Below are 27984 nucleotides of genomic sequence, written 5' to 3'. Positions count from 1 at the left end.
GCCAAACCTTTCAACCGAGTTTGGGTTGTAGTTGAAGTGCATCAATCCATGTAGCAATAATGGAAATGGGTACTTGAGGCAGATTTATTTCGTGCACCATTGGGCTTGTTTCTTGGTACTGATGTTACCCAGTAGTAGTACTAGACTGCACATGCGTTTTTAATCAAGCTTCCTGCCACATTTCAATATAAATTTTGCTAGCGCTCCTTGTTAGTGATCTCAACAATCATTTGAATGCTGTCTGAACTTTATGCCCATTTAAGATTAATGCCAGTCAATTGCATTCAGATATGAAATATCTCTCAATTGCTCTTAAGACAAGCCAACTCTCCATTCAGCTGTTGGGTCTTTTTACCTGCACAGAGGAGCTCAAGTTTCCAAGACCAAGAGACCACAGGGGCGCTGCCCATATGTTTTAGTGCTGTGCGACCAGGGCATCCACATAAATTCATCGCTGCAAGCAGCCATTTCTATCTGCAGAATTCTCTCATGCCTGGATTGAGACTGGATTTTGCCTGGAAATTGAGGACAACGCAACAAGCTATGGAAAGAAGAATGATGGGTGTAACGTTAAGGGATAAGAAAAGAGCAGATTGGGTGAGGGAACAAACGCAAGTTAATGACATCTTAGTTGAAATCAAGAAAAAGAAATGGGGCATGGGCAGGACATGTAATGAGAAGGGAAGATAACCGATGGTCATTAAGGGTTACGGACTGGATTCCAAGGGAAGGGAAGCGTAGCAGGGGGCGGCAGAAAGGTGGGTGGGCGGATGAGATTAGGAAGTTTGCAGGGACGACATGGCCACACTTAGTACATGACCGGGGTGGTTGGAGAAATATGGGAGAGGCCTTTGCCCTGCAGTGGGCGTAACCAGGCTGATGATGATGATGATGGATTTTATGGCAGCAGCCTTCAATGCCTATTCTGAGTGAATGTGTGACACTGATGTTAGGGTAGGAGATGAACGTTTCAGCACAATAGCAAACAATGACAACTTAGTTCTCAGGTTTGTTTTCCAGCCATGGTGAGGGAGGGTGCAGAATGCAAAAATGCTGTATTTTTTTTTTTAGATTTAAGTGCACATTTAAGCCCTTGTAGATTAATTTTTGAGGGAGTAGTGACGACATTTTCACTTTTTTTTTTTTCTCCAAACTATGAACCAGTTTCGGTATTAGGAGGCTGATGTGCCATGATACTTCTGTGATTGCTGTGGCTGGCACACAAGCACAGCCAATAGGCACGAATGTTATGTTTAGCCATATTGCTGCACAATGTCTCCAAACTTTCCTCTGTGTCACATTGCCACCAGGTACAGCATTGCAATGCCAACTTTAGTGTGAAATTCAAAAATTTTACCATTGCTTTTATACCTTCATACATGCTAAGAGTCATCTTTTTACATGCAAGAAGCATGTGGTGATCTCTACGACTTCAAAAATGTGTCGGCACTTGTTTAAAACCTCAGTGTCACCAGATGTCGAGATGAGCATTGCGGTGGTTGCACATGCAAGTGCAGCTTTCCACTCTGTAGGATTCACAAGTAACTCCAGCCTGCATGCAAACACATTTAAATGGCACATTGTATGGTACACACAGACTTGCAACACATTCATGTGCTGGCAAGAGGGCTTCATCTATCCACTCCTACAGGTACGGCATACTGGGCACATGATGCCACACAGTTTATTGCAATGAAAAGCGCTTCATGAAGACTTTTGATGCATACTGTACATGGTCTCTTGCACAAAAGTACTACACTCCTAGATGTAACACTGATTCAATAAAGTATGAAAAACATTGAACCAGAACACAGTGGTGGCATTGTACCCCTTCATGTACATCTATTGGTTATGGCACCACTGCTGTAAACCTTGTCACATTGTTGAAGTCTTGATTGAATGCAAAAATCTTAGTTGTCTTCTAAAAGTATACAGTGCACAGCAATATGAAGGGCCTTACAACATATATTGAAGGCAATACACATTAGGCACAAGACTGACGTTGGGCAAAACCAGCTTGTCAGATTGTTAAGAAGCTAATATTTTTAGCAAATGTGCTTTCCTTTTGCTCTACCAACTCCTCTGCACTATGTACACTTTTATTACGGCTCCAACACCGCTTATCCAACTTCTTCCTCATCGTCAAGACGTGCATGATCAGTTCATATGAATTAATGTTGGGTCAAAATTTTGCATTGACATTGCCTTTACTTGAAACATTTTGTGATGGTAGTCTGTACTTGCATGCTGAAGGGGCCACTGTGCAGGCAACAGCACTAGAGTGCCAATATACACACAGATACATTGCCTTACATGCGACAGTGGAGATCTGTCATGCTACCAATACACTCCAGCTTAGACTGCCACAATCATGCAGATTCTACCAGTGGCTCTAAATTGGTTAGTGTGCAGGCTAGCTCCTGTCACCACTGCCTTCTTGCGTATCTCTTTGCATGTGCATGCAGCTTCTGGTCATGGCTTCACTTCTTTCACAAATACATTTGTATGGGATGTTCTTGCAGCCCCACACTCTCAATCCCTTTCCAATTGTACTGCCATCCCTGTGATTTACTCATGCCACTTCACATCATGCACATGGCAGGTGGCACATTTGCAGCATCAGTATTGCTGGCCCCTGAACTTAGATAATCACTAAGCGTCTTTAGTGTGATGGCTAGTGCCCATACTCATCACTGAGTGTCTACTTCGAACACAGTTGAAATAGCTTTTTCTTCCAAAAAGAATGGGCAAGTTCTAAGCTTTTTGAACACAGCCAGCATGACAGATAAGTGAATGTAAACATGAGTCAACTGCATGTGCTAAAGAACATGTATCCACGCACAATGAAGTTTTGGGAGAAAAAGAAGGCAAATGCCATATTTTCTTATTTCATTTTTCATTCATTCTGCCGTTCATCGCTGGAGCAGAGCTGTGCCACTGTTATCACCGGGATTCGTCATTCAGTGTCATAAGCAAGAAAAGAATGGAAAACAAAATGGATTGCTTCAAAATATAACTATAAAATTTGATGAACAAATAGCATAAATGTCGAAAGAAAACTGCCTACGGCAGTTCCAATTCCGCTTCATTATGAAGTTGTACAAGCTTGCGCACTTACTTTTCTAAGCAATTAGTCTAATCAGCCAGTGTGTCACAGCTGAAAGGATGCACTTTTCTGCAACGTTACAGCCCATGCAAGAGTTCCACCCATGTACTCTTTTTAAGCTTATGCTACAAGTGCCACTATGCTTAGCCACATTCTTGGTAGTTTGACAGTGTTCACTGCAACTGTTTTGAGACTGCTGTACAGTGCCATTAAGAATTTTGGCTGCAACATCCAAAACTGCTGCATTATGCTATTAGCTTTCTGTTAGAGTGTTGCCATGCAGTTGAATTAGCATAACTAGAAAGTGTAGCATGCCTTAGTGCTATTTTGTTTGTACCGAATAAGGTGGGTGAAAAATGATTCTATTTTTATGCTAGTCGCCTTTTTTTTGGTAAGAATGGTGCAAGTAGCCAACTTGCCAGCAAAATAATGTGAGAGACATTTGCCTGACCTGATTAAGTGAAAAATGACACTGCAGGTTGTTGGCCAGCCAACTGCATTTGCTGTACAAATAACACACAGATGCAAATAAGTGGGCAAGCTGAAAGCAACTCTCAGACCTGCTGAGCATAGATCTTGCATGCACGCGCACATACACACACACACACAATTTCCTTTGGGGCCACAGTAGACATGTGTTCTGGCATGTTTGCTGTCCTTTTTCAAGTTAACCCTTCAACTCCCATACTCTTGCCAGAAATATGTAAAGCTTCAAAATTTCTCCCACAAACATTTTGCACATGATGTTCCGATCTGAAATTAAATCAAGCTCATTTATACTGAAATTGACTTTTATTGGCCAAGTAAAAAAAAACTTATGAAGATCTCATGTAAAAATATAACATTTCATGAACATGATCATTCTGCTGCTGCCGGTCTGGTTTTAAACTATTTTATAATTCCCATGGAATTCAATATGTCCATGCTTGACTGTTCCACAAAATTTGTCAAACGCTTCCTCTGAAAATTGAGCGTCCCCGTTTTAAATAGCCTTCAGGACATATATGATACAAAGAATGAGCATGTATTGGCCGTGAGGTTGAACAGAGTAACCACCTGGCAAACACTGGCTGAACTACAGATTTTGTGGATCACCTCGCATTGTATGTTAACCACTAAATGTTCACATATGCACATATGGTGTGCATATGCTCTAAGCATTTGTTTGTTCTGTGGTAGTAGTACAGTCGCAATAGGTGGTATGGATTTTTCAATGATGTGCAGGAGCATTTAGCAACAGCATGTGTCAAGCACATGACATGCGATCGTCGCACCATCCATGTGCCACAATCATTTAATTCTGCTGCCACTTTGTGTTTCAAGCACACCACAAAAAGCATTGCACATTGTTTTAAAAAAATGAAGTGGTTGCAGTAAAACATAAATGTAGTGCTTTAGTGACTCCATGTCACTGTGTGTCGTGACACCACAAAGCAAGAATGAGGTAGCGTGAAGGTCACTTGGCAGTAGAAAAACATGTAGATCCCACACACTGTGAGGCAGTCTAAGCGAAGCTGTTGTTAGCTGGCAAGATGAAGCAGCGTACCTTGTCAAGAGATGTGCACTGGAGTTCATTGACGAGACTAATGTGCCCCATAACGATAAACCCATGAAGCAGACACTCGACACAGTGCCACCACCAACCACAGCATCTAAACCTTAAGACACCACAAAGCTCTTGTGCATGCACATCAAATAGCTATACTCCGTCTCAACAACTCAGTGCAATGCAGCCAAAGCTATAAGAGCCTTGTAAGCCAATCAGGGAAGCGAACATACAGCCACATGGTAACCTTCAGTGGCATGACGATCCAACACCGTGTCGTCTGCTTCCACCAGCAGACGACGTACACATGCATTTGCAAAGTCTGCTGGATGACATACGATCATAACTGGTTTACTTGTTTATGTATATTATTGTTTTTTACGGATGTCATTTTCAGCACACTTTAAGTTGTGCATTGGCCATGACAAGAACACTCCTCGGAGGCAAATGCTGTCGCAGTTTTTCCACCAACCACTTTGTGCAGCGTTGCCTGCCCATTTCCTCCATCTCACCGTTTATGCCTTTCAAACATGTCTTCATTTACTTCCACAGTGTGTTACAGTCAAACCCGTTAATAACGAATTCGATAGTTCTGCAAAAAGTGGTCGTATCAGTAGTTCGTTATATATGAAATCTCCCTTAAAGACACTAAAAAGTTAGCGGCACTGAAGCTGATGTCAGCAATAAAAATTCGGTGGCACTTTAGTCCGAAATCCAGATTTCCAGTGTCATTCTTGTCCTCTGTGCATTCCCACACCTAGCTGCAAATTTCCATTAGAAATGCGTGTCTAAAGAACAAAATGTGGTGTTGTATAGCTCTCCCAAGAGGGCACCTCGTTCCAATCTTCCATTTCAAAACTGCGAGTGCAGCTGTCATTTTTTATTTGAGAGCTTGAGGTATATTTTACTACCAATGGGATATGGCTGTATTTTGCACATGAGAGCAAAGAATTCTAGTTTGCAAGAAGCGTAAACTACGCAAACCACTGTGGCATGCCACCATTCTGTGAAGGTTTCACCATTATGACTGCGTGTCAGTCACACAAGAGCGATAAAGTTATGTAATCTATGTCGCTTCAGGTGAAAAAAGTGCAATGTGTGAAAGGTAAAATGCCACTGCGAAACATTATCGGCAATCGGCAACGCGTAAATGAACTGCTGCCGAAACGTGATCTCCTGATAATGACGCAGTAACCGCTGATCCTTGCCATTGCATGCTCTACATCATGCTCTTCATGCTGCACACCTCCTTCCTGGAGGCTTGCCTTGAAAGTGCGTGACCTTCTTCGTGGCTTTCGAAATCCGCCGTTGTACTTTCGCCGATCTCGAAGGCCATATCATCACCATTGGACTGGAGCAAGGCGCGCACTGCCGTGCGCCCAGTTTGGTTGAACTTCCATCCTTTCGGTAATTCGCAGGTACCCTCTTCTTACCGGGACAGGGTTCGAAGCATTTGTTGTAACAGTACGGAAATTTAAAGAATGTTTGTTATCTGGAAGCAATTTAAAGAGGCAGGGTCAAAAAATCGTAAATGCACTGAAACGGGGTCATTATATCTGGGATCGTTATAAGTGAGTTAGACTGTACTACCAAGTGCCTGCTTTTACTGGTAGTATTGAGGTGCCAATTCAAATTTAAACCAAATCTTTTCATCGCTTGCTGTAATGTTGCCGCTCAAGAAGTAATGTGCGACTCTGAAGATGATCCAAGTCAAAGTTTAACCTTGTGTCGGTCATACAGTTCATGCCTTCTGTGGACTGGCATCCAAAGCGACTTCACCTTGCCCACACACTCGATCTCCTTCGTCCACTTGCAGAATATTTGCTTGGTGATGCACATGAGAGCAGCAGCCTTGTTGTAGACGACAGCAATTCTAAAAATATCTCCAAGATCATTCTTCAGAGTAGAGACCATGCTCATCGCTGTCTAGTTGACCAAACTGAGCTCAGAAACAACAAGCCTCTGAATGCCATGACAAAAAGTCCGTCACCCTTTTCTTTTTCTAGGTGGTTTGTGTGATGCGATCTTTATGAAGACTTTAATAGCTTTGTCGCAAAATATTTTAACCCACATCTTGAATGAATAATCGGTTTCTGGGGAGACATGAGGCTTTTGTTTTCCCACATATTTTATTTGTCGTCACTCGAACGCAGAAAACCACGGGACCCTTCTATCTTTGCCAGATGTTTTTCTCTCCTGCTCTCTGGCTCGAGCGCACGAAGCTGTGGAGGCACAACTTCGTCATCGTCGTCCAAACACTGAGAGCTCGCCATAGGGCCCCCTCTCTAGCAAGAAAGCCAGGATGGGAAGGAGCAATGTCTAAGAGCCGGCGGTGATCCCTCAGTGGCAAAGAGTGTGCGCCTGGCATTTGTAGATCGCTTGTCCTTGAGGATGGAGTCGGTTTCAAGGAAGACGGGCTTAATGTGGTTGATGGATGTCCTCGCATCCATGCAGCAGCAAGACAAAGCGTTTGGGGCAGCGCTTGATTTGAAGGGTCTATCGTATGGTGGTTGTGTTGGTCGGACTGCGTTTTGTCACACGAAGATGTGTGTGCAATCATGGAGAGTACGACTAATGAAAGATGGTGGTGAATGTTGGTGGGATTTTGAATAGCTGACAAGTCTCCCATGGCAACCTTGAGGCAACTGGCATAATCGGCGACGTCAGACGTTGGTGCCGCTGAAAGGTCGCAAATTTGTCCAGGAAGCCTTAAAATAGTGCCGAAAACGAACTCAGCTGATGAGCAAGACGTGCCAGTCTCCATCGCACTGCAAAGAGCAATAAGGACAAGTGGGAGATGCTCCATCCAGGGTATCAATGGTCGTGATGCCACGAGCAAGGCTTTGAGCTGGCGGTGGAGTGCCTCAACCATGCTGTTAGAGATGGAGTGGTAAGGCCGTTGTCTTGATGTGGCTGACACCAAGTAATCAGGATAAATTGTGGAAAAGCGTGGAGTCGACCACCTCAATCTGTTGTAAAGATCATGGGAGCTCTGTAATCGCTGGTCCACACGGCGATAAAACGCGGGCAACTGACTCTGCTGTGATATCACTGAGCAGTAATTCCTTAGGCCATCGCATGAACCAGTCTATGCATGTCAATATATACCGGCTGTTCTTAGATATGGGCAAAGGGCCGACTAGGTCAATGTGCATGTGACTGAAGCGGGAATCAGGAGGCCTGAAGGTACCAAGCGGACTTACCATGTGGCATTGAACTTTGGTTTGCTGGCACTTGAGACAAGTGTGCATCCAGTGGCGGACATCAACGTTCATGCGTGGCCACAGGTATCGCATAGTGACGAGGTGTTGAGTCGCACAGATGCCAGGGTGCGACAAGGAATACAAGGCATCGTAGGCGCTGCAGCAAGGTGACGGTAGAACATAGGGACAAGGGCAACCGATATATTGAAAACCAAGGGTATAGCGCAGCCTGAAAGTTGCACTTCTTTGAATTCAGGAGAGTTGTCTTTCAGTCGTAGGGCCTGAAGATTGTTGTCCTCTTGCTGTGCTGTGGCCATGGCTGAAATCCACTGGTGGGCGCTCATCAACAGTTGCATTGACTTCTACTCGGGATGGTGCGTCAGCAACGGGGTTGTCCTTACCACTTATGTATGTCAGACGTCACTCGTGAATTCCAAAATATAGGCAAGCTGGTGGATCTCGCACGGAGTCTGGGCAGAGTTGGTAGTAGTCGAAGCGTACGTGAGTGGCTTGTGGTCAGAGAGAATGTTGAACTCCCGACCTTCGAGGAAGTGGTGGAAGTGTTTCACAGCTCAGTACACTGCCGGCAGCTTGCGACCGAAAGTGCTGTAATGGCGCTCGGATTGTGAGAGCTTCCTCGAAAAGAACCCAACCAGCCGTCACACTCCATCGACGAACTGCTGCAGTACTGCTCCAACGGTGACGTCCGAAGCATCCGGACTTTGGATGCGCAAGGAGTGTCACGTTGTCGAGAGCTTCCTTGATGGTGCTGAAAGCTGTCTCAGCATCATCTGTCCAGGAGATGCAAGCGTTCAGTTTCATTTGACTGGACAGGAGTGTGTTGAGCAGCTGTAAGATGGCAGCGCAGTGAGGAATGAACCGGCGGTAATAATTGGCAAGGACAAGGAATCTACACTGTTTTTTTCATGGTCAATGGTCGTGGAAATTGTATTACGGCTTCCACACAAGCCGCAGGAGGTGAGATCCCACAGGAATCTACGTGACGACCAAGGAAGTCTAATGCAGAAACACCAAACTCGCTAGTCCTTCTTTTCGGAATTGCACAAGAACCTGACGCAAGTGTAGCTCGTGACGTTCTTCTGACGTGCTGAAGGCAAGGATATCGTCGATGTGCGAAACAGCTGGTCAAACCACAAAGAACATCCTCAACAAACCGTTTAAACATTTGTGCAACATTTCATTGACCGAATGACATACGTAGGTATTCAAACATGCCAAAGGGTGTTATAACGGCAGGCTTCGGTACATGGGAAGGCTCGACAGGTATTTGGTGGTATGCTTTGACTAAGTCTATTTTGCTGAATATGGCGCAACCATGCAGCAATGCGGTAAAGTCCTGGACACGTGGTATGCGATAGCGGTCCGCTACTGTCACTTTGGTAAGAGCACGGTAGTCACTGCACGGTCTCCAGTCAGCTGATGGCTTGGGAGCCATGTGTAGCGGTGATGACCAGGGACCAGATGAGGGTCGAACGTACCCGAGCTCAAGGGTATGCTCCAATTCTTGCCATGCAATCTTGTAGCGGGCAGGAGCAAGGTGATGAGGACGTGCAAAAACTGGCGCTCCCACAGTCACAATGTGATGACTGACATACTGACATACCGAGTCTTCGAGAGAAGGAGCTCGGAACAGATAAGAAAATTCTTTGCACAGACCACGGTGGGGAGAATTTGGCATGAGCTTGCACCAGACGCAAGGGTGGTAAACACAATGTTACACCGTGAACTGTTAGGTGCATCTCGGAATCCAGGAGACAGCTGTATTCGAGGTCTTCCACAAGCTTGAAATGCCAAAGAATATCCACACCTATAATTGCCACGTGTACATCGGCGATTAAAAAAATCTACCCAAACGTGCGTCTCAAGCCAATCTCAAGTGTGACAGACTGCTGTCTATAGGTCTGTATGGCCGAACTATTAACAGTAGTGACAGGTGGTGCGGTGTGCAGTCGTCGATGGTCCTCCAGCGTAGGAGGAATAATGAACACTTCAGCACCAGTGTTGATGAGATATCAGACCTATGTGACACGGTCGGTGATGTGGAATGAGCGGCTTGATGTCGGGCCTAAAGCACTGGCTGCCTTCAGTGCGTGGCCTGAGCGCATGCCCCGTATCGGTGGTGGTAACAAAACACGTTGTGAGAAAGACTCGGCAACCTGTCACAGCTGCAACTGTGGCATTGATGTGGTGACACGCTGCGTCGTCGGTAAACTTGTAGCAAGTGGAGCTCGGCAGTCAGCTGGTGTACTCTGCGGATGAGTCGCTTGTTAGCGTCAAGAAGGTGGTCCAAGTGGTCATCATGGACTGGCACTTCATATGATCAAGCATGTGGTCTCTCGATGGCAGATAGCATGGGGGCGCTGACATCCATGATTTTATCGACCATATGTGCCAAGGAGTCGAGGGATTCGAAAGAGGACACACTCAAGATCATCTGCACCTGCTGAGGCAGTCGCTGCAGGAAGTATTCGTGTAGAATCGATGCGTCCAGTGCAGCAGAGCGATCGCCGATGAGATTACCCATACTACACAGAAGCTGAGTTCCTTCACGGCGAGCAGCTGCTGCAGGCAACACTGTTCTGACTCAGTTGTTTGCCGTATGAGTTCCCTCGTAAGAGTGTCAGACGGGTTTTCAGGAGGCAGAGAGCGCAGAATGTCCCTGAAGATGGCAATGACAGCAGGCAATGACAGCAGGCAGTAGAGCACCTATGACGTGGTCGTACACTGCTGTTTGTGACGTGACACGGTGTCATCAGAAAAATGACTTGACGCTCAGAAACCAGAGTTGCGAGTCGGATTGCCAGAACTCTGGTAACTTGATAGTGGCGATGACGGTTTGTTGCCACGGCATTCAGCATCGCATCGTTGAGGAGTAATATGCCCATGATCTGCCGAAATGGACCGTACACAAGGCTTTTGTTGTCGTCACCCGGAAAGCGATGAGCAGGTGGCGTGTTGCTGTCTGGTGTCCGGATCACCACTTCTGGGGTGATGCGAGGCGTTTGTCCCATCATCATCAGCCTGATTACGCCCACTGCAGGGCAAAGGCCTTTCCCATACTTCTCCAACTACCCCGGTCATGTACTAATTGTGGCCATGTTGTCCCTGCAAACTTCTTAATCTCATCCGCCCACCTAATTTTCTGCTGCCCTCTGCTACACTTCCCTTCCCTTGGAATCCAGTCCGTAACCCTTAATGACCATCGGTTATCTTCCCTCCTCATTACATGACCAGCCCATGCCCCCATTTCTTTTTCTTGATTTCAACTAAAATATCAGTAACTCGCGTTTGTTCCCTCACCCAATCTGCTCTTTCCTTATCCCTTAACGTTACACTTATCATTCTTCTTTCCATAGCTCGTTGTGTCGTCCTCAATTTAAGTAGAACCCTTTTCGCAAGCCTCCAGGTTTCCGCCCCGTACGTGAGTACTGGTAAGACACAGCTGGTTATATACTTTTCATTTGAGGGATAATGGCAACCTGCTGTTCATGATCTGAGAATGCCTGCCAAACGCACCCCAGCCCATTCTTATTCTTCTGATTATTTCAGTCTCATGATCCGGATCTGCAGTCACTACCTGTCCTAAGTAGATGTATTCTCTTACCACTTCCAGTGCCTCACTACCTATCATAAACTGCTGTTCTCTTCCGAGACTATCAAACATTACTTTAGTTTTCTGCAGATTAATTTTTAGACCCACCCTTCGGCTTTGCCTCTCCAGGTCAGTGAGCATGCATTGCAGTTGGTCCCCTGAGTTACTAAGCAAGGCGATATCATCAGCGAATCGCAAGTTACTAAGGTATTCTCCATTAACTCTTATCCCCAATTCTTCCCAATCCAGGTCTCTGAATACCTCCTGTAAACACGCTGTGAATAGCATTGGAGAGATCGTATCTCCCTGCCTGATGCCTTTCTTTATTGGGATTTTGTTGCTTTCTTTATGGAGGACTACAGTGGCTGTGGAGCCGCTATAGATATCGTTCAGTATTTTTACATATGGCTCGTCTATACCCTGATTCCGCAATGCCTCCATGACTGCTGAGGTTTCGACTGAATCAAACGCTTTCTCGTAATCAATGAATGCTATATATATATAAGGGCTGGTTATATTCCGCACATTTCTCTATCACCTGATTGATAGTGTGAATATGGTCTATTGTTGAGTAGCCTTTACGGAATCCTGCCTGGTCCTTTGGTTGATGGAAGTCTAAGGTGTTCCTGATTCTATTTGCAATTACCTTAGTGAATACTTTGTAGGCAACGGACAGTAAGCTGATCGGTCTATAATTTTTCAAGTCTTTGGCGTCTCCTTTCTTATTATCACTTAAACATAGACAACCACGGGACCATTCGATCTTGCCCAGATGTTGTTCTCTCTGGCTCGAGCATGCGGAGGCACAACTTCGTCATCATCCAAACGCTGACAGCTCACCATAGGTTACTTTCATAGGGGACTATATTCTTGACCCAAAGAGATTATCATTAGGGGTGGGTGAATATTCGAAGTTTCAAATACAAATTGAATATTTCACACTAACTATTTGTATTTGAAAATGAACTATTCTGTATTTTCGAATATCGAAACTAACCCAATATTAACAACAAGGCTGTTAGTCAGATCTCAGTATGCTAAACAATGTATCGCAAATTATCAGAAGTAAGACAACAACAAAAGTTTTTGAAGCAATACAGAAACAAAGTGGGTAACGCAAGCCTTGTTTTCGGTTTCGCGGCAGAAGACTAGCTGCATGACAACCTGCGATTTTTGCTCGTAGTCTGTCATTTAGTGTTTGTTACAGTCCAGTCATGTATAGTCACGTTTTCCTTGCAACGGGCCCTTTTCCATGTATCTGCAGCTCACAAGTCCTTCAGAACTTAGGCACCCCTTCCTGTGTTTCGTGGCGGCAGCGGCCCTCACCGTAACTGAGCAAAGGATGAAAGAGCAAATGTAGAGCACAGAGGGGGTTGAAAGATGGTGATAGCAAAGCGAGTGCGAGAAGGAAAGTGAAGAAGGATGGTGCAGTGGAATCATGAGGCGGAAAGTAAAGGAGGAGTGTATAGCACAAGCGTAGTGCCATGCAAGACAGGCTCTGCAGTGACGACTGCTACGAGATGGTGCCAGAGTAGCGTGCCATCGTACGTTCACCAATGGCATGCGTCGAGCATGTCCGCCGACACCATACATGGAAACAAAGCGCTGCATGAGTGGAGGTCTGTCTGCGGCGGCTGCTGCGACTCGCGCCCACACGTCACCCACACACTGCCTCTTGCAGTCTCACAATTAGAGAGGCAGTTGCGCCACACTTGACTCCATTTGCAATGTGACGCGTGAGACAATATCCACGCCAGCCAGTATATCGCAAAATGAAAACACATATAGAGCTGCACTCAAATTTCACATTAGGGAGTATCATAATCGTTGATGAATTTTTCTTTTCTGTTTCCACAACTTCTGAACTCTTTTTCAACAACCATTCATTTAGAGTTTCTGGAAAGCTAGTCATACAGTAGCCACTCATTCTTGAAAAGCTTGTTTGCAATCAGGCTCTAAAGATGTTGATAAGCAGTTTCTGCAGTTCATTTAATGACAGTTAGTAGCTTTGTGTTTAAAGCTGATCCTGATTGTCCTTAAAAGTTAGCTGTCTTTTTTCACTAGTAAGTACAAGTGTGGGACCTGATTATACCAAAATAAATATTCCTGCTGTAAGCATATGTATCTGGGTGTGATAATTCAATGAAATTCAATACTTGCTATTCATATTTGAAAAAAGTTGATATTTGCCTGCCTCTAATTATCATCTGCATTCATATAGTAAGTTTCAAAGCACTTCTTTAGAATGTAACAAAACACCCAAACATCTCCGGTCAGTTTAGTTATGCTAAAACAAATATGTGGCACAGGCAATGTCCCAATGATGGAACTACATATTGTTGTGCTCTTCCAGCTGCCATGGCACACCCCCTAGCTTCCACTCTACTGCAGAGTCTGTGAGACGGAGTGTAGTTGGCATTTGGCGGCGTACACATTCTGCAACTTGGTTGTGTGAGAGCATGTTCCTTTTGCATTGGGCAGACAAAGTTCGGTTGCCGACCATGAAATAGGACGAAAGAGGCAAAGAAGTTTATTTGCTTTAAAAAGAATTGTAATGACTCATATCACGCTGCGGAACACACTTGATCTTAGGTGTTTAATTGCATGAGTGTTGCTTAGTTATGTAACGAGCCTTATCTGTGCCTGAAGTGTCCTTTTATTATGTGGTTCTAATCTAGCTAAGGAGGAATCATTTTGCATTACAAATGGAATATTGGCACTTTGGTACTTTCTCTGCTACAAAGGAAAACAACAGTAGAGCACTACATGAAGATCATGTGTGACACGGCAGTCACTAGACGCAGCAAATCGTAACAACAAGTTGCCAGCAGCTATTATAATTCGCTCTCTAGTGTGGCATTGATACCTTGACAGAAGGTAGCCGCCATTATTTCGGCACATAATTTCAGACCATGAAATAATTTGAACTTTTTCGCATCATTGTCCTGCACGTAACCATGCAAAGACTGTTCTGTGTTTAAATGCTATGTTTTTACTGTTACTGCAGTAAAAATAACTGCATGTGAAGCAACATGGCAATCATGCTAATGTGCTACAAGTCACATGTAGCTTGTTTAACTGAAATCAGTAGCCTATTTGCATTTCACAGAAGCGAAATTGAAAAAAAAAATTCAGATAGGTATGCATACAAGCAGTGAAGTTTATTTCATGTGTAATACAGAACATGAGTGAGAGAAAAGGCTGCTTTTAGGCAGCTTGACGAAGCTCTCACCCCATCATGGTAGAGTGCAAAATTTGCTACTTTGACTTCATTGTACTGAAATACATGCTTTTTTATTGTGACAGCAATTATATGGACACTCCAGGCGCATTACCGTCGCTGGCGTCACCGTTATGTTTCGTATAAAATCCAAGTGTGATAACATCGTCGCTGTGCACTGCATGCTGTATGTGCGAGTGAAAGCATGCAAGGGTGAGCTGACAATGGTGGCTCACTCTCGTGCGCGCAAGGCACCGGGTGAAGGGGGGGGGGGGTTCTACTCCAGCAGCAGCTGCGCGACCTTATCTTGAAAACGATCTGCAATGGGGACAGAGTGCACCGAGTGCTGATAGCGTCGTGTGCACTGCATTCTCGCAAATTAGTTTGTATTGAAGCAAAAGGCAGCACGAAGGTCAATTCCCTCTCTGCTGCGGCCACGCTTTCTCACTCGCGAGTGTGTGCGGTAATCGAGTGAGATATATTTATGTTTGCTTGTGTGTGCCTGACACCATGTTTGTTAATTTAGTCAGTAAGTGAATGTTTACAAGTTTATATGGCCAATAAAACTGCTATTCTTACTTCGTATAGCTGTCCACTAATTTGCTATTGCAATTTGCTATTGCCTTTCCAGTAAAACTGTGACTTGTATAACTAATGCAGGATTACCAGAAAATGTTGTATTAGTTGAGCTGTGCAACAGCAATGCCAACATTGTAGGCAGAACGCAAGCCAAACACATGCAGAAAGTACCAAGGGAGTGCCAAAACACACTATGTGGCTAGGTGCCAGTCTTCCACTAAATTAAAAGGAGCGTAAACTGTCATTCAATACGAAAGCTCTGCTTTTTTTTTCTGCAAAATTGTTGCACTAGAGGGCAACATATTATTTCAACAGTGATCACTTTTCATTAACAAGCAATTGGCGCAAACTGTTCACAACGATGCGCTGCTGTGTACATTTCGATGCATGCCACACACCACCTATTCACACTAACAAGGCAGTGTTACCACATATAGCTCAATCTCACGGCCAATACAATTACACGCACTGAAATCAGCTGAACAGGGTGTTTCATTTCCAGCAATCAAAAGAACTGCGGCCTTGAAACCGGGGCTCATTTTTGGAAACACTTGTAGAAACTGCTAAGACAAGTGCACAGTTCAGGCATGAGTTAAAAGGTTAACAGATAACCCTGTACACAAACCTTGTAGCAGAGGTGACGGCTGTGCACTGTTAATCACCGGTCAGATTAGACACAACCTTTGAACTGCATATCTATAAACAGCTTAAAATAGCTTGGTATGGTTGTGACTGACAAAATGTCGAGCCCTTTGTATCCCCTCATCCTTCTCATCTTGAAAGACGCAGCAAACTTGTTTTTCAAATGTGTTGAATATAGTAGTTATTACTCATGTGCAGAATCATTGGCCCAGCGAAACGTGTTGCCACAGCTTAGTCAACTAGTCCACAAATGCAGAAAAATATTTTTCAGGCTAATGGTAGTCATTACTCACGTGCAGAACCATTGGCCCAGCAAAATATGCCACCACAGCTTTGTCAGCTAATCTGCAAATGCAGAACAATTTTCTTCAGGTGAGAGAATGAGATCCCCTCACACATGACAGCTAGTGGAGATTGCATCGCTAGACAGATTGGATAGGGCATCACACGCTTCAGGGTCACATAAGCTGCTTCGCAGCTCAAACGAAAGTCTTGCAATGACATGCACACTGAAAGCGTCCAACACTGGGCTAATCAAAGCCTTGCCAGTCGCTGTGGTCCGACTCTTCCTCCATTTCGATGCCAATGCAGTGGATTCCAGTTTTGAGAAATGGTGTGCCTTTTCCTTTCCCTAGGCAGCAAGAAGGATAAAAATCAACATAGCTAATGACACTAAATGGAAGAAGCACGACATTGAACAGCACAACTGACAAATGCGAATGCAACAGTCATCATTACATAGCCAAGCGAGTTCTACATTGGCAAGATTTTGAGTTACTGCTGCATAATACAAGGTTGACTAGATTGACAAATGGCAAAGCAGTTTAACAAGACAAAAAGCATTTACTTCCTCTTAAGAGGTATCGTCAGTACCACCACAACACAAGTTAGGTATGTGAGTCACCAATTAAACGTATCTTCTGGGCCTTGTGCCATTTTGTTGTTACAGGGAAAGCCATGTCAGCAGGCACTTTCGTTGAGCAGTGCCTTGTGACTATAATTTCTTCAAAGTTTCAAAAGCGTGTGAAATGCTCCTAGTACTTATAAAAAGCATAATCTAGAAGTCTGCCTTAGAGCAAGAAAGTGAATGATTGAAAAATGAAGTGCACGTCCATGAGAGTTTTAGAGAACAGTGCATAATCTATTTAAGGGTGTATTCAAAAACCTGTCGTAGTTATTCTGTGCACTCACTGTATCTTAAAAGTTGCAGCCTCAATGCTCTTACCACAATTACAGTAGTTCAATGTATCTGCGACATTGTCCTATATTTACAGCAATGAGCAGATGCAACAACTGCCTACACATAAACCCCCTTTCTCCTTCTTTCTTTTTTTTTTTGTTAACACCTTCCCATTACGTCAACAAGCAAGATTTGATTGTGCTTATGGTATGTCTCAACTGTACCTCATCTGCAGCTACCAGTTGCTTGGCTTCTAGGTTAGACAAAGATGACCATGGAATGAAAAAGACTTATAGCACGGGGAATGGGTACTTTATTTTCCAGCTAAACCATGCACACAATGGTGTAGTCTTGTCACCTGGACTACTTCTCTGCGAGAAAAACCAAGGTTATTAGAGTCAATTTAGTTTCACACCTCTGTCACCTTCAGCGGGGTAGTGTGCCGCAACTCCTAAGTGATCGTCATAAGCATTAGCAGTGCTGTAGTCATTACGCTATTACGGTAGCTGTGTTGTCTGCCGATTGTGAGAGGACAGCATGGGCAGAGTCGCATTTGATTTGCTGTTGTCGACCAACAAACCCATAGACACTAAGCCACAACATTAATTTCACTATAACAGAAGTTAACAAAATGTGTATGTGCAGTACTTCCTAAAGTGGAAGACTGGGCAAGCTGATATCACATATTTGCTAGTGGAAAGCGCACTGAATGTGCTTTCCACTAGCAAGTGCACAGTACGTGCTGGCAGTCGCCTCCCAGGTACCACAACTGCTCAATGCTGTGCATTTTGTATGTAATGAAAGGAGACTGTAAACTACACACTGCAGTTGCACACTGTAAAGAGATTTTGCATGTTCCGTTTTTCAAGACATTTCTTTTTCCCCTTTCATGTCATCTTTCAGCATAGGTTTTAAGTAACCAGGGCCCATATTCTGCAATGTTCGCCTTCCGTGAAACTATCGCCTTGGCCACGCCTTTGCCCACGGCGTGCGCTGATTGGCGGTTTTACAAAAACCGGAAAATAAACAGCGCCTGCTAGTAGTTCCGGCCTATGTCATTTTAACGTCATGGTGTCCATGGGTGCTCTCGACATATATTGAATAAACGAACATGTCTTTTGGCGTCTTTTGGCATCTTTCGCCGTTCAGTTGCCGGTAGAGTGTAGTAGAGATAAGATATTTGTTGATTCATTTAAAATAAAACATTTCGCACTTCCTTATTCAATTTATTTTACCTAAAGCGGCCGTAACCAACCGTAGTCAGTGTGCAGAACCCTTACTGCAGCCACTACATTCGAAAACAACACACCTGAGCCACTCTGCACTCGCACGGTGCGCTCTCTCATGCGATGTGAAGTGTTCGACAGCGTGTGTTGGTAGTGCACGCTGACGTCACGGGTAAGCAGTTGCTTGATTTATTGAGCGTGACTTTCACAGCGGCGAAACTATCGCGGAAGGCAAACATTTCAGAATACAGCCCAGGAACAGGTCGTTTTGTCAGCATAAAACGGTTCTTGTGGCATCTTCTATAACCACATGTATTCAGAGCGCTCTCCCCTTCATACAGTTTTTTTTAATCTCACAACTATAAAGAACATCTTGCGCGTGGCGCTTTATTTTCACTCAAATTTCACAACAATAATGCATGTTTTGGTCCACATGGACCAATAAAGCACTTGGCATTGCTGTTCATCTGGTTTACCCGGGCTTACAAATGCCGACTGGCAGTAAACACAGTCCATGTTTCTGCAGCAGCTCACTTCTCTTATGGTGAGGTATGCATAAAATGGTCATTTTTCATTTCTTCCAGGCAAATCAGACAAGGAAAGGTTCCACATGAAGTGCGTTATGTGGAACCTTTCCTTGTGTGATTTGCCTGGACAATTCCAACCAAAATATATGACTTGGTTGTGAAAAGCAAGAAGGCGGCAGCAGTAGGGACAAAATCTTTTTTTCAAGTTGTGAGAATAAAAATGCAGGTTACTGTATGCTATTCACAAATTTCAACATATTTTTAACATCAGCACTGTTTTTCTATTTTATAAAAGCATCTTTGTTTGGAATTACCTGAATCCAAGGTAAAACACAGTGAAACGGTGGTTTCGTCAGTTAAATGAGCTAGATTTATCTTGTGTTTTTGTACTTCAAATACATTTATGAGCAGACGCTTCCGAACAAAAAAGGTATGTGTTTACACTTGTGAGCTGCAATGAGCATTGTATGACATCATAGGCCAGCCCTACTCCAAATCACACAAAACGCTGTTAATCTGGACACGAATTTGCAAACCCCTTAAATGCATATGTGCAGCAGTTTACGATGCCAGCGGCTAGGTTTTAGCCTACAAGCCATGCACTGAAGTGTTGCCATTTCATTCCGAAATTTGGCGTGACAGTACAAGGCACTCAATGTCTCAATAAAGGTGCAGCTTGTTGCGTGCAGAGAGTGTGGGAGTGGCAGCAGCAGAGTGCAGAAGTAGAGTGGCTGCCAGCTTGTGGGAGTTTTGAACTGTCACATCAGGCAAGTTGCCACCAATTCGCATGACTACAGATTTTGGTCTAATCAATAGAAAATGACCATTATCTTCATTATGACCTAAAAATGGTTTGTTATACTGATTTAGAGAATATTTTGGCTTTGTGAAAGGGGGACACAGCGCAAAAAATTGAACTTTTCTTCGAAAAAATTATGCAGAAACTAAGTTGTCTAAGTATGCATAAACAGTGCGCCACTCATCTTGACGCCCAGCACAGTGTCATTACCAATCTTGTCAAACTTGATCCAGCCAGTATAAACCCTTATCAGTCATTATCAACCTTATCAGATTCGATCCAGCCATTATCAACTCTTATCAGACATTATCAACCTTATCGCAATCGATCAGATCCATATAAACCCTTATCTGTCCTTATCAACCTTATTGGACACGATCTGACCCTCACCAATCCTTATTGGACTTGATCCGACCCTTATCAGTCCTATCAACCTTGTCATAATTGCTTGGACCATTATAAGCCCGTCCTTTTTGCTCTTTAGCACCTTATCTATCCGCTTCAGACCATTATTAACTATGATGAGATCCATAAGACCCCTCATCATTCTTTGTCATCCTTATCATTCACTGACCATGCGAAGTGCATGGTCCATTAGAGATCGGTGGCATTTCGGTCAGTGAAGGAATGCCCCAACGGAAGGCACATCCCGCAGCCACCGAAACGCATCTGGAATGTGGCATGTCTGGCATTAAATTTTGGCAAAACTGAAATTTTCCTAATGTCTACAAGACTCTCTACATGTGGCCCTAAAGATGGCTTTTATTCCACCATCATCAAATCTTTCAACAAAGCCTTCGCAGCAACTGTTCTCCCTTGACTTTCAATAGATGAAGCGCCAATAGTGACGGCACACAGGAAGGAACACAGACAGGACAAGGCGCTTCCTGTTCAGGAAGCGCCTTGTCCTGTGTGTGTTCCTTCCTGTGTGCTGTCACTATTGGCGCTTCATCTATTGAAAGCTATGCACCAACTAGCCACACAAGTGTTTTACTGCACTCCCTTGACATTTTTTTTTTGTACCACCTATACAACACATTCATATGGTTCAGACATATTCACCTGCTAAAAGCGTCGGCTTCTGAGCATGGGGTCGTATGTTTGAAACTCACCACCGCCAACATTTTTCCTTTTGAAGTTCTTTTTTTTTTTATGGAGCCCATTGTGTTACGCGTAGCAGACTGACAAATTTCCTGGGTGAGTCGCCTAAGAAAGCTTACGCATTAAAAATCCGCTTAGAGCTTTGGGCTCAACTGATGGCACCTTGGATAAAGCAAATGTGCCCATGACCACTGCTTTGGAAGTGCTCTCACGTCGTGAGGAAAAGGCTTAGCATGAAATGGTTAGTATCATTGTAAAGGTCTTAAACATTGGCATCAAAGGTGTGATCAGATGTGCACAAAGGCTGATGTATGAAGTCAAAAGCAACAAATTTTGGGCAGTAACTGTAAAAGAAGCAAAACACACAGCATTATTGGCATATAATGACTGCAATTTACCACCACATGAGGCTTCGTGCAGTCACCCAATTTCCTGGAACATGCAGATTCATGCATACAAACGGATTTCCATCGCAGCTTTTGGTGCATCTTGTGCTCCATGGCCCCTTTGCCATTTCTAGTGTGCAAATCTGCATCTGTAAATGGCATCGTTTCACAAAGCCAAGTGGTACAGCCTGCAGTGGGTGAGCGATCACCTGCCAAAGTGGCTTGCCCTTTGGGCTTTCTACACCACCACGAAAGATCAACGCAGTTTTCTTCCTGCAAAGCTAAACGCGTCTGTTCAGCAAGCTCTGGTGTTTCACATGGCCATAGCCCTGGCAGTCATAATATTAGATGCCGGACAAAAAGGATTCACAGAATGCTTGAGAAGTTGGGCACTGTTTGTGGCACACAAACAGCACACCATTTGAAAAAGAATGCACATCAAGGGCGGCAGCGAATGCAGCGGTGTGTGCAAAAGTGGCCGAAGTGAAGATCGAAGCCATTCTCACAAGATGGCAGAATACAAGAAGGCCCCACATTTGTCCCAAAGGGGTTTCAGGGGCTACATGTGAAGTAGCCCCTAAACGTTCAACATTACAGACATTGTTTTAGAGAGTTTTCCTAGTTAAATTTAATGCAAAATCCTACAGCAGACTCAGATTCATAAGTTCTGTCTTCCTTCTTATAGAAAAATTGAAATTTTGAATGCAAGATAGAAGTGCAATTGTAGTGGTGCCAATGTATGCTTTCTTTTTTCTGTGGAAGCTACTGAAATATAAAAAATGGCTCCACAGTAGCATAGATTGGGCCTTCCTAATATAATGTAAGGGACAGAAATGCTGAATTTGTCATTTAGGAAAAGTAGTTGTGACTAACCATAGTCCTTTGCCCGGGCTGTGCTGCCCACCCCTAGCAATATGTTCAGTCACCAACTCGCCCAGCTTGCTGTGTTAACCACAGTCACTTAAACTTTCAATTTGCACATTTCTCAGGATGAGAAACACAGCATGTGCCCAAGTGACAGAAATGAATGCCATGCTCAAGCTGCCCATTAGTAGCTCAGTAACAGTCAAAGGAAGTATTGTTTTAGTAATTAAAGTTTTACCACTCAATTTCAGATCACACTGGCATTGTAGGAAAAGCATGTTTATGCAGACCCCACTCATTGCTACCCTCACATTGCGACAGATGACTTGCCAGATGTAAAGCAAGACAACTACAGTGCCACTAATTATCACAACCAATACTCGGGTCCGCTATTCTGGTACATGAAACAGTTGGTTCTAGTAATCTTGGACAGAATGAAGCTCACCACCAAATTTCATTGATTTTAGATTCCCTTTATCCTTAAGTTTTTCTTGTTTCTTGGCTGTTCGTTTCGCAGATGATTTTTATTTTATTTTATTTTTTGTAAACCAAACCAGACATTTAGTTCTCGTAACACTGGTCTTGTGCTTCCAAATGTGGTGTGGCTTGTATCAGCCACTGTGTACAATTTGTCTCTAATTTGATTCTGTGCTTACATGGGCAAGACTACTTACCAAGGACTCTGGCATTGAGCATGAGTGTCAGTGTGAGCAGTGGGTTGTTGCAGGACTGTAGCAGAAGTTGTTCTCGAAGTAGTTTCTCTTTATAGGCAAGCAATTCCAGAACGACTTCATACCTGGGCCCTGCACAGAAGGTGTGGCACAGAGAAAGAACATTGCACGACTGGTGCCCCAGTAGGTTAACGAATAATGCGTTTCAAAACACTGAGTTTCATACTATAGTCAATTAAGCTCTAGAAGTGTCAATTTGTATAGCGCAATGCACCTGTATAAAATGCAACATAAAGATGACAGATGTTATGTTAATTGCAAGCAAGACTAGCCCTCCCGTGTTACAGTTTGTTTTCCTCACAAGCCTCGTGTATGGTTATATCACTTTTGACATATGAACATCAAGTACACATGAACACAAACTTTTCAGGGCCATACAGCCATTAAATAGTGAAATTAGTTCATGTTCCCATTTCACACCCAAAGAAACAGGAATTGAGAATTGTAATCTGCTGGTCGCACAGAGTAGTACACACAACACTTCTGATAAGTTCTAAGGCAAACTCACTTGCTGCAAGGGTTTTTTGTTCACAGTTCCTGTGCTTCAATAACCTGTGACAGATGTGGCACATGCTGCACACACAACAGCAGCCCATCCAAGCACTTTCTGCTATTACTGCAGCAGTGGTGCAGAATTTGCTTGACTCTGCTTTCCTTTGCCTTATCACCTCATAAATGGTGAATGACTAGCAAAGCAGTAAGATTGTACTACACAGTAAAGACTATAGAACCCTAAAAGACCTCGGACCCTAGAAAACCAATGAAACTACATAGCTTTATTGGCACATTATGTGCTTTACACAAACTTTCTTCTATGGACCACAAAAAAAAGTTATGGGGTTTTACGTGCCCAAACCACGATCTGATTATGAGGCACACCGTAGTGGGGGACACCAGAATAATTTGGACCACCAGGGGTTCTTTAACGTGCACCTAAATCTAAGCACACGGGTGTTATCACATTTTGTACCCATCGAAATGCAGCCGCCATGGCCGGGATTCGATACTGCAACTTCACGCTTAGCATCCAAACACCATTGTATGGACCATATTTTGTCAACAAGGCAACAATGAATTACTTTTATTTAGCTGCCTGTCAGATGCCACAAAGCCGTGCCATTATAATGGTGATTTGTCTGGGCAAGGACAAAAGTTCTGTTTACCTTTCATGGTCCATAAATGGTTTTTGAAAAATTGAAAACATTTTGATATCCTGCTGCTCGAATTAAAAAAAAAAAAGATATATGCAAATTCAATGCACATCTAGGAATCTATGTGAAGTGAGGCTTTCGTGAAGTGGTTAATCAAATGCTATAAATTTGCCCGTTTCATTCCTGCATCCTTGGCGTAAAGGATACTGGTGTGCATGTACGTGCTCTCATGCACCTGTGCCACAAGCAATGTGACACACAAAGCAATTATCTCAAAGAGCTCGTTGGCGTTGGCACGATAGAAGTATACATGCTATTGTGGCCTAATCTTTAGACCATCAATCCACTGCGCTGGAGGACCAAAGTTCAATCCCACCATCGAGAACGTAATTCAATTCTTTTAAGTGTGAGCTATTCGGCAAGACAGCAGCAGCATCCAGCACCCACAGTTAGGAAACTCTGGGAGGGTTCGCAAAGAAAGCTTCGCTTTAAATAATTAATTGTAAGGGTTTGAATAACTACTATCTGATGGTTTATACTAGAACACAAAAATCAAGAGAATCTCACAGCAGGCTACAATGACTAACAGAAGTATCAAATGTGCAGAAAGATTGCAGCATAAGTGTGAAAAACACAATGTTCAGAGAAGGCATACTCATGTTCAATGTTCATGTTCAGAGAAGGCATGCTGGCAGTTGTGCTACTGCTCATTGATACTGCTACACAATCTCGGTAAGCATTTTAATAATGATCCAAGAAAATGCACAAAAATTAGAGGCAGTCCATAGACATGAGTGTAAAACGACGTGAATGAAAGCAGGCTCACCTGAAGAGATCACTGGCTTCAGTTCCAGCACCCTAAGGTTGAGGTTTGGGGGGTCCTGTGTCCTTACTGAAAGACTACCTAGATGTGGAGGGCTGTCAAACTGGAAGCGCACTTCGTATCTATGGTTCACCTGAAAAATTTAAGCATATGACTGCGGCTGGTCTTCGAGGTTCCAAACTAACCAAACCACAGAAAACTATTACCTTACAACAAATAGTCATGGACTGTGAATGCAACGCTTACACAGCAAAATGTGAATGCGACATTTACGATAAACCTTCCAGACTGCAAATAAACAACTGCAAAGAAGTTTGGTGGTGCAAGTATTCGAAACATTGGAATAATGAATCCAATATGCTGCTATCTGTTTCAGTCCTTGAATCATAGATATTTACAATTGCAAATATGTTTGTCCAATACTGTTAAATGGTTCACAATAATGTGCAAATAACTGAAAAGCAAATCTGAAGCAGAGGTGTACTGAACTGCAAGAGGGTGGAAGAAACACGCTCGTCCAATTGGCCAAGTTTTTAAGTAGTGTACTTCTAGCAAAAACATACACAAGAACAATCATTTTTGCTGAACACGTCTAAGACGAACCTTACATACGTGAATTAGTTTTGGAGCAGCTGAAGCTGAGTGTGCCTTCTGCTATTCTCAATTGCTCACCATAGAAAAGTATGTTTTGCAAATTGCAATGTAAAGCATTGTAAGCCACGAACAAAAACGACAAATTCTCACATCAAACAGTGGTAAATGAAAGATATTAAAAGCTAGCACCTGTAGCAAACAAGTATCTTAATTTTGCAGCTACACTGACACCAACCAAGCATGTTTATTTCAACTACACTCTTCTCAACAAAACAAAAGGCCAGCAATCAAGATTCATCACAAATTCAGAAAAGCTTGGTTAGTATTCCAAAACCATTCTAAAACCTTATTACTCATACGTTCTGATGATCTGCCATCATGATTATATTCGGTGTCAGAAGTTCGTCAGCTTCTACACGAAAAAGCAAAAGCTGACCCCATCACGGCTACATTATAATCGCGAACACCCTTTCAGCATCAAGTTATCGAGAAATCCGCAGAGTACAATAAGCCTCTGTATATGGCTTTCATAGATTACGAAAAAGCATTTGATTCAGTAGAGATACCAGCAGTCATAGAGGCATTGCGTGATCAAGGAGTACAGACCACTTACGTAAATATCCTGGAAAATATCTACAGAGATTCCACAACCACCTTAATTCTACAAAAGTAGGAAGGTACCTATAAAAAAAGGGGTCAGACAAGGAGACACAACCTCTCCAATGCTATTCACTGCGTGCTTGGAAGAAGTGTTCAAGCTATTAAACTGCGAAGGTTTAGGAGTAAGGATCAACAATGAATACCTCAGCAACCTTTGGTTTGCCGATGACATTGTTCTATTCAGCAACACTGCAGACAAGTTACAACAAATGATTGAGGACCTTGACAGGGAGAGTGTAAGAGTGGAATTGATGATTAGTATGCAGAAGACAAAGATAATGATGAACAACCAAGCAACGGAACAAGAGTTCAGGATCGCAAGTCAGCCTCTTGAGTCTGTGAAAGAGTACATTTACCTAGGTCAACTAATCACAGGGAACCCCGACCATGAGAAGGAAATTCACAGAATAATAATGGGTTGGATCGCATACGGCAGACATCGTGAGCTCCTGACTCAAAGCTTACCATTATCACTGAAAAGGAAGGTATACAATCAGTGCATTTTACCTGTGCTGACATATGGGGCAGAGACTTGGAGTCTGACAAAGAAGCTTGAGAACAAGTTAAGGACTGCGCAAAGAGCGATGGAACGAAGAATGCTAGGCATAACTTTAAGAGACAGAAAGAGAGCGGTTTGGATCAGAGAGCGAACGGGTATAGATATTCTAATTGACATTAAGAGAAAGAAATGGCACTGGGCAGGTCGTGTAGATTAGATAATCGTTGGACGATTAGGGTGACAGAATGGGTACCAAGCGAAGGGACATGCAGTAGAGGACGGCATAAGACTAGGTGGTTTCGACGAAATTAGGAAATTTGCAGGTGCTTGTTGGAATCGGTTGGCACAGGACAGGGGTAATTGGAGATCGCAGGGAGATGCCTTCGTCCTGCGGTGGACACAAAATGGGCGGATGATGATGATGATGATGAAACAATTTCACATATAACTTCGATGAATCGAAACAGCCGCTCTTACTTGAATAAATCCAAGGTGAACGTTGATGTGGACTTCGTTAAGTGGCTGTACCAGTATGCTGGAGTCGTGCCCGAACGCATCCAAGGACTCCGGAAAGTGCACCTTGTGAACTGGAACATGCATCAACATGTTTGGGTGCTTGCACACATGTACGGCTTCAATGCGTTAAACAGTTGCAAAAGCGCGCCTCTGGGTCATGCATCAACGTCTTTGGGAGCCTGCACGCATGCAGTGCGGCTTCTACTAGTTAAACAGTTGCAAAAGCGTGCCAATGACCAGTTACGTTCGTCAGCTAGTCCGCGACTCTCATTGGCGATCGATCTAAATTGAGAAGCGCAAATTTTAAGAAGCGAGTAGCCTAAATTGTGAACAACAGTGGTTGAGAGGCGCAAACTTTAGCAGACTGAATTGTCTTACCTGTAGTGGTGCTATCGATTTCCATCGCGGTTTCCTGAAACGAGAAGCAGAAAAACAGCATACGGAGATCACGGTAGGGAGATATTGCGACGGCGCAAGTTATCTGCGAGTGCTGGACGTGAGGTAGCAAAGCGTAATTACGTTATTGCGAGATTGCTCCAAGCTGCGTCGCCTAAATAGCGCTTTCTTTTTTTCTTGTTTGTTCGTAGATTTCAATCTTTTCGCGAGCCTAATTACACGCAGATCTACTGCTTCAAGCACCGCTCGTTTGTAACGGAGATCAGAAAACAAAACATAAAGAAGGTTACAATATATATGCAGACCTCTGGACAGCTGCGTTAAATGTGAAATGTTAACGGTGTTTACAGCTGAAGCTTGGGCTACGTGCGCAGAGGCGTATTGCCCAAACACTACTTTACTCACTTCGTTGGGCAGCTGCTCACAGCGCTAAACAGCTGGCGGGGGATATTTGTCTACTAGTCATCTTTAAGTACGGTCTTACACATTATGCCACAGTCGTCACTGCGATAAATGTAAGAGACCCCGTCTAGCACAGTGCGTGCCAGGTAGCCGCGCGCGCCTGCCGCTAGTGCTGCAGACCGTTTTCTTCTTGTTTTCAGTTTGGGCTTGTTTACTACGA

General features: G+C 43.7%; 1 protein-coding gene across 10 annotated transcripts; it reads right to left on the bottom strand.

Annotated features, from left to right (window-relative positions):
* Positions 1-70: 70 nt before the first annotated feature.
* Positions 71-27984, bottom strand: LOC142565940 (adipose-secreted signaling protein). Of its 10 annotated transcripts, none has more exons than XR_012824923.1 (8): positions 27768-27976; positions 27345-27378; positions 26928-27037; positions 24701-24830; positions 22667-22795; positions 16456-16540; positions 16203-16254; positions 71-515 (listed from the first exon to the last, which is right to left on the bottom strand). XR_012824923.1 is itself a non-coding variant. In XM_075676567.1 (7 exons), the coding sequence occupies exons 2-6, from the start codon at positions 27367-27369 to the stop codon at positions 16250-16252; spliced, it is 399 nt and encodes a 132-aa protein (XP_075532682.1). In that variant the 5' UTR covers positions 27370-27378; positions 27768-27982; the 3' UTR covers positions 557-1552; positions 16203-16249. The 10 variants fall into 10 exon arrangements, 6 of the variants coding, with proteins under 6 accessions (XP_075532682.1, XP_075532680.1, XP_075532679.1 ...); XR_012824922.1 differs by lacking the exon at positions 71-515 and adding an exon at positions 560-1552; XR_012824921.1 differs by having other exon boundaries at positions 16203-16540; positions 27768-27973.

The sequence above is a fragment of the Dermacentor variabilis genome, unplaced genomic scaffold, assembly GCF_050947875.1.
Source record: "Dermacentor variabilis isolate Ectoservices unplaced genomic scaffold, ASM5094787v1 scaffold_12, whole genome shotgun sequence".
Classification (NCBI taxonomy): Eukaryota; Metazoa; Arthropoda; class Arachnida; order Ixodida; family Ixodidae; genus Dermacentor; species Dermacentor variabilis.
The sequence above is the reverse complement of the archived record's forward strand: the minus strand, read 5'-3'. Positions and strand labels throughout refer to the sequence as shown.